We start from the raw sequence: 14049 nt of genomic DNA on the forward strand, positions 1-14049 counted from the left end.
GGGGGGGGAGATTATAAAAACAGGGAGGGAGAAGTATTTAACTCAAGGACAGCCTGAAGGTTGGACAGTTTTGTGCACTGTAAGGAATGTAAGCAAAGGAAATTTATCAACCAAAGACAGAACTAAAAACTTTCAGCAATGACATTTGGGATAGTTCACCCAAAAATGAAAATTCTAGTACCATTTATTTACCCTCATGTCATTCTAAACATATCACTTTCATACAAAACTTTTAGCAGTATGTCAAAACTACTTTTTGTCCACACAGTGAAATTGAAAAGGGACCAGGAGTGCCAAACTAATAAAAATAAATCCTTCATTAAAAACTAATATATATATATATATATATATATATATATATTTTTTTTTTTCACACCACTGTATATATATATATTTTTTTTTTACATTTAAATGAATCAATGTCCAAAAATGTAATTTTAATGTTATTTGTTTCTCTTTTTTTATTGCCCCCTTTCATTATGTATTTCAGTGCCAGCATTTATTTACATTTTTAATAAAATACAGTATTTATTATGCTCACTGTCATTGTAGGGAAAAGAGATGCTTGTACATTCTGCTTGATAACCACGTCTATGTTCCATGCAGACAGACAGTCAATCTTATGGGTTTGAAATGACACTATAGGGTGAGTAAATGAAGACAGAATTTTATTTTTTTTGGTAAACTATCATTTTTATGCTTTGTAAAGAGCATTATGAGCACTGAATGAAGGCTGTGAAGAGATGGGTTAAGAATATTTAAGAATAAAGGAGTGGGGATAAAACAAGACTGGGTGATGAACTGTTAGTAATGGATACGTGTCAGCATCTCCCCCGTGATGTCACTGGCACTAAACCAGTATCAGCGCAGTGCAGAAACCTAATCGTGTGCTTATCTGGACCTATCTGCTGTCGTCTTAGATGGACTGGGGAAAAAAGCCCTCCAAATGCCATAAACAAGTGCTGTAGATGTACTTGGTTCCACATGTAGCAATATAATCCACTCTCTAACAGCCACAAACTATTTTACATCCCTCATTTATTGATGAAGTGGGACTGAATTTGTCTGATCTCATTCTGATCTCATTAAAAAAAATGGATGAAGGGATGTACAATCTTTCCCATGATGCCTTTCTCAAGAGCAGAATGGCGATAACTGTGTAACTGAGTACGAGACCTTGTTAATATCACTGAAGCCTGTCTTTATCCCTCAGGCGCTGATGATCAGGGGTTGTTCGGACTCCGAGACCACAGAGGTTACGGTGACAAAGTGATGGGAAACCGGTTTTGAAGGGAAGAGGTTGACAGGGAATCAGAGGATTTATGTGCATGCCTGTAAAACTTTATGAGAGAAGCTGCATTTCAAGCGATCCAGCGGGCGTTTTTCACATCAGTCCTAACGTGGCGGGGGCGAGCTATGAAAACTTTGTCTGAGGCGGAGGTAGAAATGATAAAAGAAGAAGAGAGCTGTGTTTTAGCCAGTGGATAGCAGCATCTGTTCAAACAATAGCAGTCTGGCTGAATCTTTATAGTGCAAAACTGTCCATTAGGATCGTGAATGTTGTGATTAGGGCAATGATTCTTACTCTGCATGCACGTGCCTGCTTGTCCAGGGGTCACAAAAGTAGCAATATTCCCATCTTTACTCGACTCATGGGCTTTGTGTGGACATGTGCGGGCAGGACCCAGAGGAGTGTTTAGGGAGAGTATGGATCGTATTAGAGCAGAGGTCACCGAGAGGCTGTCCATGTGAGCTATGGACCTGATAAGATGCAGAAAAAGACCCCTAGATCCACTGTAACCTAGAATGGAAGGTTTCTGGATTATCATGAAACAGTGTTTGCTGTTTATTTATTTAATTTAACTTCTGTAATTTTACAGATTTTTGAGACCGAGTATTCAGTGTTGAATAATGTAAAGTGAGACTTGATTTTATCCATTAAGATTTGATTGAAAGAGGTTGAAATGTGTTAAAGGGATAGTTCACCCAAAAATGAAAATTATGTTATTAATTACTTACCCTCATGTCGTTCCAAACACCTAAAAACTTAGTTCATCTTCAGAACACAAATTAAGATATGTTTTTATTAAATCTGAGAGCTTTCTGACCCTGCATAGACAGCAACACAACTGAACAATGTCCTTATACCTTTCCGGGTCTTGAACGTGGTAGTTGCATTGCTGTCTATTCAGGGTAAGAAAGCTCTCAGATTTCATCAAAAATATCTTAATTTGTGTTCTAAAGATAAACGAAGGTCTTAAAGGCAGAGTGAGGGATTTCTGGTAGCCAATGTTTATATTTGAAATCACCAAAACAAACACGCCCCTACCCCAAAAGGGTCTTGCCCCTATTCTGATAGCTCCGCCCCACATATACGTACGCAACCCAGGCAACAATTAGTTCTGTGAAACAAAGCAAAACCAATGTTACACCGAGTCTACGGACGTGAGTGGCGCGGCACAACAAATCCCTGACAGAAAACTGCTGCCGGGTTCTATTTATGACGTGCTGACACACATTTCAAATGGTTTTCAACGGTCGTTTGAGCGCGTCCAGTGTAGGCAGACTTTAGCTGTTGTAGACACGGTGTTACTCACCAATTGAGAAGAAACAAAGCAACCTCGGCGTCCGATCACAGGCCTCCGCTCCTTGAGTTCTCTCCAGCGCTGGAAAACTGATCCGATATTTACACGGGCCCTACTTCTTGCCTTATCGTTCCGCAGACGTTTTCCTCTTTTGTTTTTTATCCGCCATCTCTATCTTTCTGTCGCTGGCTCGGCTAATGTCCGTCCCATGCACTGAACATGCTCTCCTCCACATCACGAGTAGACATGCCCCTTATTGCTGATTGGCCCGAATCAGTTTTTAAAGTGTCTGAAAAATCACTTACTCTGCCTTTAAGGTGTTTGGATCGACATAAGGGTGAGTAATTAATGACAGAATTTTCATTTTTGGGTGAACTATCCCTTTAAGACAAAAATATTATTGGCACATTGCTTCCCCTGCCCATGTAGCATTAGTTAAATTAGTAAGATAAATATAGACATATACTGTATAGACTTACATACACATATGTGCACACACACACACACTATCATTTAAAAGTTTGGGGAAGGGTAGGTAAGATGTTTTTTTCTTCTTATGCCAGTCAGCAAGGTTTATTAAAAATTCAATAAAAAGAGTTTTATTGTGAAATATTATGACAATTTAATTAAATTCAGTTTTAATATATTTTAAAATTTGATTTATTTCTGTGTTGGCAATGCTGAATTTTCAGCAGCCATTGCTCCAGTTTTCAGTGTCACAGGATCTTTTCTTAATATGCAGATTTTGTGCTAATTTCTTATTACATTAATCACAATTTTCCTTTCTGAATACAAATTTTAATTTCTTAAAGAAAAAACAACTTACTGGCCCCAAACCTTTGATACATATAATATTCACTTTCTTATTTAAAGGCACTGTCTTACAATTATGCACTCTTAAAGGTGATGAAGTTGACCACACAAGTAGTTTGAGTGTGCACATGACAAATATATTTCAGTTTCATTTCAATCTCTGTTCTGTGTTCCATTAACAAAAGCAATGCTGGAAAGTCTCCTCATATTTCTGAAAGGGTGCCATGTTTGTGGTCAGTCGCCGCAGAATCTTTCCTATGAAGAGGGAACACTCTGAAAACCTCTTTATCTGTTGACTGTCTGAAGAGTATTTGTAGTGTGTTATCCGATGTAACTCTGTTACACCCATTGCTTGTATTTGTGTGTGTGTGTTTTTTTATACTGTATTTAGACCTTGTTCTCGCTGATAGGTAAGACAGCCGGTGGGCGACCTCTCGCGTGACGTGAGGCCATTAAAGCAAAGATGAAATGACTGTTCCATTCTCAAAGAAGGAATGCAGTGAAGAAGATGAAGAGAAAGGAACAGAAAGCTGGATCTTGGCGCTGGGATCACAGCTGTGTGGAATAGCACTCTGTCTTGTGCATTCCCAGCTGCTGGGAGCTCATAGCTCTGCTGCTCGAGCACGATCTAGCCCCAATGTGCAGAATTCATTAGGGCTGGAATACTGTAGCACAACAGACTTAACGAGAAAGACCATTCATTCAGTCAGTAAGATGTTTCATGAATCACTAACAATAGGACGCACCAGGGTCCACTCACTGTTAACAGCAACCTGCATGCACAAAATCAGCCTCAATTTCTGTATGATAAGACATTTATATGATGCTTTAAATTAAAGTTTGGGAGCAGCATGCTCATCTAACCCTGTCAAGCAAAGCCTAAGTGTACTGTATATAAATTAGGATTGGGTTAGTTGAGTAATGAGATTTAGATTGACTCACTATACTCGTCTTTTTTCTTGAATATTTTAGAGGCAATTCTTTAAAGGAGAAGGTTTTTAGCACTTAGACAGTAAGCTATATTTTAGCGAGATAAAGGTAATACCGACTGTCAGCAAGGCACTAAAGCTCTACATTCATCCCTGTTAAAGCACCGCCACTACAGCAATCAAAGCACCACCTTTGTTAATATAATATGTAATATATAAAATATATAAATATATATAAAATATTAAAAAGTTTGGGTCAGTCAGATATTTTTCTTAATACTTTTATTCATCAAGCATGTATTATATTGATGAAAATAGACAGTAAAACATTTATAATGCTTCAAAAGATTCCTATTTCAAATAAATGCTTTTCTTTTTAACTCTCTATTGATCAGAGGATCCTAAAAATGTATCACGTTTCCACAAAAATATTAAGAAGCACAACTGTTTTCAACATTAATAATAAGAAATGTTTCTTAAGCATCAAATCGGCATATTATAATGATTTCTGAAGCATCACGTGACTGAAGACACAAGTACTCTCTGCTGAAAATTCAGCTTTGCCATCACAGGAATATATTACATTTAAAAACATATTAAAATAGAAATTGGTTATTTTAAATGGCAATAACATTTTATAATATTACTGGTTTTACTGAGTCTTTATTAAAAAAATGCAGTTGTTGGTGAGCATACACTCTTAAAAATAAAGGTGCTTCAAAAGGTTCTTCAAGCGATGCCATAGAAGAACCATTTTTGGTTCCACAAAGAACCATTCAGTCAAAGGTTCTTTAAAGAACCATCTATTTCTTACCTTTTTATAATCTGAAGAACCTTATTTCGCCACAAAGAACCTTCTTCGGATGTTAAAGGTTCTTTATGGAACCATTTAGACAAAAAGGTTCTTCTATGGCATCGTGAAGCACCTTTATTTTTAATAGTGTAAGTGAGACTTGCAGACACATATTTTGCTGTTGAGTCAGAATTCATTACACATATTAACCGTATCTATGTCTATTTTAAACTTGACAGCAAGCCGCAGAAACAGGATGTTTGTGGGGCACAAACCTCAGTGTGTACTGCATGGATAATTTCCTCTGCGTGCGAGGAAGGCCGCACCCTCAGCACAGACAGAGAGTTGGTCCTGCAGAGCACTGCTTCCTCGCTGTGTGTGTGCCACGCTCTGGGTAAGATGGCACTTTGATGTAGCTAAATACCTCCCATTTGATGAAAGTAAACATTCACGGTATCCATGGCTTGGCTTTTCCACTTCAGTGAGTTCCAGAGCAAGCCTCCTTTTCAGGCCAATACATAATTGTCTAAGTGGTTCTGGACAGCAGGGGGCAATTTAGTCATTAGAAAGGCCAATTAAGTAATTAGGCCAGCAGTTTGACTGCCGTGTGTATGTTCATGGGCCCCCGCAGATCGCCTGATTTGGCTCCGGGGCCACTTTTACGCACATTTGCTCTTGATATCATTGAAGGCTTAAGTCCCCTAGTGGACATCCTCCAAATGGAAATTGCATTCCTTTAACAGCATGATGGGTACATGAGAAAATGAAGTTGTGGATATACAAACCGAGGTCATTCCTGAGTCAGAAGCATTTATGAAATAGAGAGTGCCAGAATCTTGGGTAATATTTAAAGACATGCTTAAAACATCATCCAATCAGTCACGTGAAAACACTAAGCTCCAATACCATCTTGAAACAATGAGGAAAGAATTTGATGATAACATCTTTGCTTCCAACAGACTGAAGCTCATGTGTTCTCATTCCCATATAATTCAAACTCTCCAGTTATTCTAATTCCATTGCATGCTGACACTCATATTCCATTCTGCAGGTAGAGTGTCACAGAGGTGTGCAAAAAGCCTCCACAAAGAGGACGAGAGAGAAAAAAACTGGAGACAGAGAGAGGTAAGGAGAATATTTTGGGCTAGGAGGTTATCCAGCAGGAGCGAAAGAATTTGATGATAACATCTTTGCTTCCACCAGACTGAAGCTCATGTGTTCTCATTCCCATATAATTCAAACTCTCCAGTCATTCTAATTCCATTGCATGCTGACACTCATATTCCATTCTGCAGGTAGAGTGTCACAGAGGTGTGCAAAAAGCCTCCACAAAGAGGACGAGAGAGAAAAAAACTGGAGACAGAGAGAGGTAAGGAGAATATTTTGGGCTAGGAGGTTATCCAGCAGGAGCACAGAGGTGGCTGCTTTTTCCATCACGCTGTTGCTCATGCCAGCAGATCATAGCGCCCAGTTCTTACACATGAGACCTGGAATGTAAATATTTAAATGTGGCAAAAGTCCGATTCTCCTTAATTCTATCATTTAAATATGCATTATTTATCTGAGGTCCATCAAATGGTTACAGCATGGAGTGCTTAGTAAATATTTGTAGCTGAATACTGATGACGAACTGTTTTGAACATAAGCCAGTTGAGACATTTGCCAAATGTATGATGGAAATTTTCCACACTTTTTCCATCATGGTATCATTCCTAATAACATTTCTAATTAAACAATAAGCATACAAGCAAAAGTAAATGGCTGTGATTCTGTCGTTTGCTTGTGATGTTCTGTAAGTTGCTACAGTAGTTTGAAAGAAGTCTTTTATGCTAAGCAAGGCTGTGGTTATGTGTTTAAAAATGCAGAAATATTATCACAACTTATAAGAACTGTTCTATTTTAATATACGATGGCAAAACTGAGTTTTCAGCATCATTTTTCCAGTCTTCAGTGTCACATGATTCTTCAGAAATCATTGTTATATTCTGATTTGGTTCTCAATAAATATTTCTTATTATTTAAAAAATTTGCTGCTTTTATATTTTAATATTTAGTTTGAAACCGTGATAGATTTTTTCCCCAGGATTTTCTGAATGGACAGTTCAAAAGAATTCATTTCTTTGAAATAAAAATCTTTTATAACATTGTAAATGTCTTCACTGTCACTTTTGATCAATTTAATATGTCCTTGCTTAGTAAAAGTATAATAAGAAACCTTACAGACCTCAAACTTACGAAAAAGAAGTTGTTAACAAATAATATAAAGTAACTGACATTTCATTCACAATATGGCTGGGTTATACAGTATGGTTTATTTTCTCTCTGCCAACAAAAAGACTGTAGTTAATACAGTTTGAATTCTCTGTAGCAAACACAGAGAAGCGGAGTGATACAAACAAATTAGTGGACTGGAACTAATTGCTGTATAACAATATGACGAAGAGCTCATGACAACTACACAGTGAGTGTACGAATATTTCTGTTGTATTTGACCTATATATTTCTGTTAATTCCATTTTAACAGACTCTATCCCTCTAAGGTCCATCAACACTCCAGCACTTCTTCACAGCTGAAAACAGATGTGGCTTCTGCTAAAGTGTGAGTTCCAGTAACTTTATTCTGTTAGTCTGAGTTTGAGTTTGCAGTGGGATTTTCATTCCTTACACAGAGCCTAAAATAGCCTTGTGACTTTTCTGCTTTGCTAGCCAGTATCACACAGAGACTATAGTATCCATGAGGTGGTCTAGGCCGCGACCTTTGACCTCAGCCCAGAGGAGGGTGGCATAGATATGCTCTTGTACATTTTTTGTCTCCTCCCCCAATGTTCAAATGCTAGCTACAATGGGACCCCAAGATGAATAAATAAGCACATGCTTGCGTACCCTGCTTTAGCATAGGCATGAGGCATTCAGTCCACTGATGCATCATGGGAACTTTTCTCACAAAACCAGAGATAAACAACTTGCCCTTCATCCCTATAGACACCTGGTACTGCTATCGCTTGGTGTATTCTGCACACTTTAAGCTTTAAGCAAGTGTGCAAGTGTGTGTTGCTATACCCAGCTGTCCATGTTCATCCATGTTTGCAGAGCTGGAGGAGGCATAGATATGCTCTTGTACATTTTTTGTCTCCTCTCCCAATGTTCAAATGCTAGCTACAATGGACCCCCCAAGATGAATAAATAAGCACATGCTTGCGTACCCTGCTTTAGCATAGGCATGAGGCATTCAGTCCACTGATGCATCATGGGAACTTTTCTCACAAAACCAGAGATAAACAACTTGCCCTTCATCCCTATAGACACCTGGTACTGCTATCGCTTGGTGTATTCTGCACACTTTAAGCTTTAAGCAAGTGTGCAAGTGTGTGTTGCTATACCCAGCTGTCCATGTTCATCCATGTTTGCAGAGCTGGAGATCAACCATGCGCTCAATGTGGCCTTTGAAACTCAGCACTCCTGCTTCAAGGAGAAAGCCAAACCCTCCCCAATGCTCCTCAACTTCCCCCTGCACTCCATCCGAGAGCCAGACGTGGATCTGTGCCAGGCCAGGCAAACTGCTCTATCCTCCAGGCATCGCACCCCATTATCCTCCGAGGAACTACATCAGCATTGAGATGGGGACCTGTTTTTCTGTAGCACCTTTTGAGCTCAAAGCACTTCCTGAGCTCTTGGCGAACAGAGAGGAAGAGGTCAGGCTAACTGCTTTAACCCAAGGTGAAGGCCAGGGCGGCTGACACAAATCCTGGTGTGGAGATGCCAGCGACAACTGATGACTCACGCCACGAAAGCTCGAGAATGAGAGCGCTGCAAGTTTGAGGATATCGTAGGCAGTTACTTTTATTGGGAACGATTAATACGCCGGCTAGCGGCATTTGGAAGCGTTCCCAACTCTGATCTCCCACAATCCCGCGGCTCATGTTTCAGATTAAGCCTTGCAGCGACACCACAGCCTACACATCATCCAACCCCTTCCTTCTTGCCTCCACGCATGATCTTGCCGTCTGACCTCACTCCTGCTTGAGCGTTCCAGGAGAGCACAGCGCTTAAATTATCCCTCAGATTCTAATACAGCATAATCATTTGCCTGTCATTTTCATTTCGTGCTCTTTACTTCTTCTGGGACTATTTTTGGGCGGAAAGCTGTAGGAAATTCAGATGTTCAAAAGCTTGCTGATTAGCCCTATGATTAAAATGGATCGCTGGCTGAGCCTTCGCCAGAATCTAAAGCAGAGACTTCTAGAATCATTAAGAGTACTTTGTAATAGTTCATATTGCAGTGCCTAACTCCATCTGTTCTGCCCATTCTGGTGACATTTAGCGTATGAACGCAATGCAGTGAAAAATAAACTCATACTCAAAGAAATATTTGATGCAATAAATATCCAAACTGTAATTCTATCTAAAACCCATTCTGTCTGAAAGTATTATTTTGCTGCTACATTAAAAAAATAGATATTTTGACTTTGTCAGCCTGGGAATGAGAGTGGTATTTTGACCTCTTCCAGATTGAAGATGAGAGAGCTGTCACCCTGTGCTGGGTCCACATTTCCCACGATTCCTTACAGGGGTACGCTGGCTGGCAGGCCCTGCAGGCATGTTCTTTTTTGACAGCATAGTTAGGAGGTGCTGATGAAAGTGGAGAGGCTACGTTGCCCCTGTACCCTCTCAAATTAGCACAGGAGCCCTGTTGCCTGTCACACAGGGGCCCCGGCTCACAGATTCAGTTGCAGTGTGAGCATTCATGTCTGTGTTGCTGCCACCTATGCAGGTTTTGTGGTGGTAAGCAGTGTATTGTGGCTGTGTTAAGGCCTTATGAGACCGCAGTTAGAGCAAAACAATATTTTTTAAATGTGTATTATATATATATATATATGTGTGTGTGTGTGTGTGTGTGTGTGTGTGTGTTTGTGTGCGTCGTGTATATATATATATTTTTTTGTGTGTGTGTATATATATATATATATATATATAGTTTAGACTTATTAAAAAAACTGATATATACTTTTTAAATTACCTTTGTATTTATAATATAATTCTGATAATTATGTCTAATTCATTTCATAGTGTGTGTGTGTGTGTTTATATAAATAAAATGTAATAGAATTTAATAATTTAACCTATTGATGACTACAAAAACTAAATTATATAATTTAACATTTTAAAAACCATATAAAATAAGAGGTTAGGTTTACATATTTTTTAAATCACACACACACACACGTGTGTGTAATAAATTTCATATATAGTTTTTGAAATGTATTACTTCCTATATATATATAAAGTTATTCATTTTTAAAGCATATATATGAAATGAAATATATAAATTCTATGTAAAATAGTGTAGTGTATGTGTGTGGCACGCAAGGAACAAAACACTCTGCCTGTTTAATATAACTCCTCCGCTCTATACATATCTTTAACCCACTAATTTTTCAGTGCAGAAATAAAAGCTGGATATCCTCCACCTGCATATCATCAAACAATTAGGTTAGTTTGTCCATCTTTCACTCTAATGTTACATTCGACAGGCAGCAATAGGATAATCAAGACGTGTCAGATGACAGCGCGACCCCACAGGCAGACAGTCATCCTCTTTTCTCCCTCTATAGCTCATAAATTTTATTTAGCATTGATTTCCACACCAATCTATCAGCCTGACAGCTGCTCTCCCTCCCCCTCTGATTTAACTCCAGACTTTGTGTCAGACTTTTATCTCATTTCCTCCTTGCTCTGTTTGTCTGTGGATATTCATAATCACTTAATCCATAACAACACCTTTTTTTAACCAGTGGATCTCCCATGCACCCTTGCCAAAACACACACACAGGACTCTCTGTCTGGTTGCCTGCTCACTGACCTGTGAGAAGTTCAGTCCATTCAGGGGATGGCACTGTTCCTCCACCCTCTCCACAGCACCTGTCTGCTTTCCGAGACGCTCGGCTTCCTGTGCCAAGAACAGGTCGAGCACCGGAGTTCCCCGCGACCGCACATCTGCTTCCGTCAGCGAGTTCACCATCAGCATCACCCATACGGGCCTCTTGCGTTCCCAGTTCCCTGCGATGGCGTTGAAGAGATAGTCGGCATAAAGTCCTCGGCCACGTTGGTCTGCCGTCATCCAGAAGGGCATCATGTGTTTGACATAGTCCAGGTGGCGCTTGAGTCGGCGGTACAGATCGCGCGGCAGTAACGTCTGGAGGTTTTCTCCGTTGGGCAGAAGCTGGCAGCTAGTGAGTTTTGAGATGGTTAGGGGATCTGTGAGATCCAGTTCAAAGAACACATTGGTGCTGCTCTGGAAGGCCCGTTTCGAGCTCTCAGGGATGTAGTCCCAGACTTGAGTGTATGGGACGTGGATTGTCCCAAAGAGATAGGACGGAGCATAAGGAGGAGGCCGTTTCACGGTCCACAGGAAGGAGTTCATGTTTTTCTGCTTGATAAGGAAAAACGAAGAGGAGATTTTAGGGTCAAAGGGTCAAACATCAGACTGAAAGAAATACATCAGTGTTACAACTCAAATAACTTCATATTGAGAAGATTAGCTTATATATTTGGTAAATATCAATTTTATTATCATGAGAAATCATAATAAACTGCATAAAGCAGACTGATGAAGTGTTAGACACTGATACAACAATCTCAAACTGAATTCCACACGTCACAGGCATTCATTTGCATCAACTTTTTCCTTATTCGAAGTCAAACCGAGGGAAAAAAAGCACCGTAGTAGTTGTGTCACAGAGGACTCGGTTCATGCCAGTGCACTGATAGAGTTGGCGTATTAAATCTGTGGTGGAAATGTTTAACTGGGGTTCTTAGTTTACAGTGTGCCTCTCCTCGTAAAAAGGGCCTTTACACTCGGCAGCGCTGCAAACCTCTGCTGTTCTGCACCCTCTGAAACTTTAAAGAATTTACTAGTTGCTGAGGCTGTCAATAGCTGTGCCCTTGTAAAATGTAACCTTCAATGAACAACTCACTCTTAAACGGTCAACCTTTCAATTTAATGAATTGTTCAACCACCTCAGATCAGGAAAAAGCAGTTGAGAGTTTATTAGCCAAGAGTCAGAGCTGATGTTAATTAGTGCAGAAAGAATTGCAAGTGATGTTTGACTATTTTTCCCCCCAGATATCTTATGCTTACTTACATTAAGAAATTCTGTTCATACAGAAATTATTTGAATACAGCTCCTCTATGATTATTTTTGAATTAATGTAATTTTAATATATTTGTCAGGGTGTAACATGCAGAATATAATTTTGCTGTCATGTGAAAAAAGAGAGGATACCTTTATGTCATTATGTGTGTGTAGTATATACACATATGTATATACTTGTGTATAGAATTACCTTAAAATTACTTTGAAAACTTTTTTTAAGTAAATATTTTGAAAATAAGGACTTCACAAAGTGTTTTAGTACTTTTTCCTTGATGGTTACACCACGTGACATTTTAGGCTCATAAAATCAAAATATATATATATTTTTTAAAAATGGTAGAATGTGTTTCAAGAATGTATGAAACCAACATATAATACAAAGTTTAGATTGTATTTTTAAGAACTTGGCACGTATTGACACTAGCTTTTTAAATTAATATTACTTTTTTTTAATCGAACATCCTTATTTCTCATTGATTTTAATGTGCATCGACAAACTGCAGTTATTTATTTCTTTGTATTTTTTCGCTCTTAACGCCTAAATGGCTATGTGTTCGCGACTGCTCGTGTCTTCATATTGTATTTGGACTCCTGTGGAAATGGCTCGAACACTGACAAGCTTTACTGGAGAGAAGCTTATACACTAAAGTAATATATTCTGTATGAGCAAGTTACATTCACAGACCCTCTGCTCTGTTTTATGGAGTAATTTCTTAACCAAAAACAGGCCTGGCAGTACTCGCGCATTATGAATTACATTAAGAATGCACAGGTCATGTCCTGGACAATGGGACCATTAATGATATAAATCTCCAGGAAAAGATAAACAGTAATTGTCAAAAACAAATCGAAAGGTAGAACCTGCATAATGCATTACATTTAGTCTTATATTTAACAAAGCCTTTGCATTTCTGCCTAAAAATACACAAAAGCTGTGTTGAATGAGTGAAGAACCAATCTCTTTTGAAACTTGGGATAGTCGATATTACATATGTTGATGGAATATAATGTATCTCTCCTCCTCTAACGATGTATGGCTCAGATGAAAGCGAGGCATTAATTGCGTTAAACAGCCTAGCGCACTTGCCAAATCTTAATGAAGTAAATATGCTCGAAAACTACTTTAACAGTTCTCGTCTCAATGAAACTTGATCAGTTTATGGGGGTCAGTGAATTTTTTCCATATAGATGCATTTGAAGTCTATTCACCCGTGGGGCTTCCCCCTTTTTCCTTTGACACATAAACTGGCACTGCACTGGCAAGACTTTAGCAGTATTTCACTTGGCACAAAAATAATTTTTTCTGGCCCAGATTTCTATAATTACATGACAAGAAGTGACACGCGGCTGGCTGGACGCCACTAAATAACTGTTGTTTTAAAATAGATGTTCCGTTATTGCTCAATTGATAACTGAAATGCAACAAATATAATAATTATATAACAATATTTGTCTTTGTAGCAAACATAATGTCACTATAAAATGTCTAATGCCTATTAAGATTTGCATTATAACTAGGCTATTGTTAATGATATGAAGAACAAGATCATGCATAATAATTAAATAAGAAACGAAAACGCCACTGAACCTCACAGCAAAAGTAGTCCATGTTTTATTTTAAAATAGCAATTTAAAAAAAAAAAAGTTTGAATTTGTTGCTAAATGTAGGCTATACGTATTTGAGTGGACAGGCCGTTATGTTTAGAATAAATTGTATTCTGAGGAAAAAGATCGTGCAGATATATATATATATATATATATATATATATATATAT

The 14049-nt window shown here is 38.6% G+C and overlaps 1 protein-coding gene across 1 annotated transcript in view; it reads right to left on the reverse strand.

Moving 5' to 3' along the window:
• LOC107585868 (metalloprotease TIKI2) overlaps positions 1-14049 on the reverse strand; it is a 68893-nt gene that overhangs the window by 54112 nt on the left and 732 nt on the right. The window contains exon 2 of the mRNA XM_016273037.1: positions 10981-11550. Within this exon, the coding sequence (XP_016128523.1) occupies positions 10981-11550 (570 nt within the window). The remainder of the gene's footprint in view (positions 1-10980; positions 11551-14049) is intronic.

Source organism: Sinocyclocheilus grahami, unplaced genomic scaffold (genome assembly GCF_001515645.1).
Source record: "Sinocyclocheilus grahami isolate Dianchi unplaced genomic scaffold, SAMN03320097.WGS_v1.1 scaffold75.1, whole genome shotgun sequence".
NCBI lineage: Eukaryota > Metazoa > Chordata > Actinopteri > Cypriniformes > Cyprinidae > Sinocyclocheilus > Sinocyclocheilus grahami.